The following is a 2,950-nucleotide window of genomic DNA, read 5'->3' as shown; positions in this document are numbered from 1 at the left end:
AATAAAACAGGACTGTGTGGAGGGCCCAGTGTGCCAGGAAAGCAGTCTATACAATATAAAGCACTGTGGTATGAGCTGGTACCATTTACTGCTCAGGGATGCTGTCAGATGGACCACTCAGGAAGCTGGTGTGTGATACAGACCTCCTTTGTAGATCTGAATTTCCCTGATTGCACAGTCACCACCTTTGATACTGGTGTCTCCCGCCAGAAGCTGCTTCAAACCCCTCTGGAAGAAGGCGAAGTGAAAGCAGACCGGAGGCGAGAGGCAGCCAGACCCCTTCCTCACCTTCTCCGTGTCAATTGGGTTTCTGTAAGATGATGATGGAATTAGCCTTGCACCTGCCACCCAGACGCCATTTTGCTCGTTGGTGGTAAGTAGGCACCCTGGGATCAGTACCCAGCTGAGGCCTCCACAAGTTCCCCAGCAGTAGCCAGCGCTCCTGCCGAGGGAAGGAGCCCCCCAAACCCAGCTGCAAAGGCTCTGGCTTTATACCGCTGGCCCCTCGGGGAAGCTGCATTCTGTTTTTGTTCTTTCTTGCAAATTTTATTTTCTTTTTTCCTCCCTATTTTGTTTTCTGTAGAATTTTTAGAAACCCGGTATCTTTTTGAAACTGCTTTTCTACCTACTAGTTTGCCAACCATCTGGAGACACATCCAGCCCGGGATGGGTTGAAGGGGGAGAGCCGGTGAGGTGAGCCGCTGAAGTTGTTGCTGCATTTTAAACATAGAACACAACGTGTTACACAAACACCATTCAAAAACCTGAGTCACAGAACTCAGATGGGAATTGGTGTGTATATAAATAGTGTGTGTGTGTGTGTTAATGGTAGAAAGCAAAGAGGTTTGGGGAATCGGGTCAAATCATTGTGCCCAATTTAAGCATCATAAAGAGCTCAGCCTTGTCACTACTTACACCCCCTCACACAACTCCCACCCCAAAAAAGAAGCAAAAGCCAAGTGGAAGATTCTGAATAAGCGGATGTCCCCACACTGAACTGAAAAGCACAAAGGAAGGCTGGAAGCATCAGCTGAAGCGATAATTGTGTTGTCTCACTTCCTGGCCATCCGTCGCCACATACAGAGCGGCCCTCTGCTTCTGGGCTTCAAACTGTTTTGAGGTTTTGATGGCTTGGCTCACGCCAGCCAGCTGATCGGCATGTCATGACTGAAGGATTTTTGGTGCAGTGGCTGAATACATCTTGGGATGGTGAAGAACTCACACCTGGGACACGTTGACAACATTTTAAAAAGCCATTTTCTCCCACTCCCCCCTCCCCAGGTCACACTGGATGTGACTTGCTGCCCGCACCGAGCTCGGGAAGCCACTGCTTGAGCTCAGACACAAACAGACCCTAAAAGTGACATGACAGCAGGCTCAGGGCAGGCCCCACAGCTTTTGGCCTTGCACTGAGCAAAGCATTTGACCACAACTCTGGAAAACATAGAACAAGAGTCTTGGGTAGCCCACGGTGTCCTGGAGGGTCTCTGCCATTCCTGGAGACCTGGCCTTGGCCCTGAGCCATTCTGTCCCTTGGTTGACACCTTCCGGCTTCCGGCCTCCTTCCCACCATCCGGACAGGCCCTCCGGGGGGACTTGCAAGGTACTGCTGCTCAGTGACGTGGAAGCCACAACTACATCTCCAGAGGCCTCGGGTTTCAGCGGCTGCAAGCCGGCACCCCGGATGATCAGAGGAGCTCTGCAACCCGTGTGGGGTGCGAACAGGGAGGCAGCAGCACACAGCAACAACAGAGGTACATGGGCAACGTGGCCCTGTCTGCTGTGTGACTCTCGTTCCTTCCATTCAGTCTCTGCCAGCTGGGTGTCTGCATCATCCCCGTCTGCTTTCTCTCTCTCCCACAGCCTCGGCGATCCCCAGCCTCGGCCTCTCCGTCGTCAGGGTCCGAGTTAGGAGCTCACTAAGGTGTAGATCATGCTGAATGCAGACAGAAATGGGAAAAACAGATGTCAGCAGGGGCCCGTGGCTCTCGACAGCCCCCTTCCAAGGCTGGGGCCTGTGGATTCACCTCATCCCTGTCTCTGTGAGCTCCGACTCACCGACCTTGTGCTACAGCCCACAGTGCGTCAATGAGTGTTAGGACGGCATACCGTGGGTCCTGAAAGGTAGATTGTCTGTGGATGCCTATGCACACGCTCACTGGGATGAGCACCGCCGCTCAGCACTGTTCCTGTGATTACAGGCCAGCTGCCTGCCGGGCACGGGCAGAGAAGTTTCTTCATACCAGCTGCTGCCACATGCTCACCTGATGGTGGTGTCCAGAGGCCTCCCAGTGATGCTACGTAATGGGTCAGTGCCAGGGGTCAGGATGAAGATGGCTGTCACCGGGGCCAGTGTGGGTACATGAGCACAGTCCTCAGGGCAGGTGATGTAAGGGATTCTTAACTGGGTATTGGTCCTCAAACTTCCTGCTTTAGGGGTTTAAGAGTGACCAAGCAGGGCTGGCAGGGACCTCAGGATAATTTTGTGGGGCTATTGAGTTGACCAGAACTGCAGTCTACGGCTGTATATATTTAGAAGAAGAAGAAAACAAATCTTCTGATGTTAGAGACCCCTCACTCTAACAAGATGTCTAAGGAGCAAAACCAAGTGAAAGAATCTAAACTATTTTCCCTCTAACCCCGCACAGCTGAGAAGCCAGCGAGCCCCTCTGAGTGGCTGGAGCCCCCTTTCTGGAGCCAGCACAGCACATGTGCCGAGGCCCGACCGCTCAGGTCTGCAGCTAAACAGATGAACCACGTTCTAACCCCAAAGCCAGTCCTCTGTCCGCTGCGGACTGTGCCAAACTGCGCATAATCCTGTTTAACTCACTGTAACTCTTTTATCTGGTATTAAATGAACCTACTGTGCCTCAAGCACTCTTCTCAGTGCAGGGAAATAAGGGGTGTGTGTGTGTGTGTGTGTGTGTGTGTGTGTGTGTGTGTGTGTGTG

At 52.5% G+C, this 2,950-nt stretch overlaps 1 protein-coding gene across 2 annotated transcripts in view; it reads right to left on the bottom strand.

Moving 5' to 3' along the window:
* Positions 1-360: 360 nt before the first annotated feature.
* Cnih3 (cornichon family AMPA receptor auxiliary protein 3) overlaps positions 361-2,950 on the bottom strand; it is a 70,645-nt gene continuing 68,055 nt past the window's right edge. For both annotated transcript variants that reach the window (XM_055609356.1, XM_055609367.1), the window contains one exon: positions 361-1,936. In XM_055609356.1, coding sequence (XP_055465331.1) covers positions 1,909-1,936 — 28 coding nt within the window. In that variant the 3' untranslated portion in view covers positions 361-1,908. The remainder of the gene's footprint in view (positions 1,937-2,950) is intronic.

This window comes from Psammomys obesus, unplaced genomic scaffold (genome assembly GCF_907164565.1).
Source record: "Psammomys obesus unplaced genomic scaffold, mPsaObe1.curated_primary_1811, whole genome shotgun sequence".
Classification (NCBI taxonomy): Eukaryota; Metazoa; Chordata; class Mammalia; order Rodentia; family Muridae; genus Psammomys; species Psammomys obesus.
Note: the sequence above shows the minus strand (reverse complement) of the source record. Positions and strands in the feature narration are given on the sequence as shown.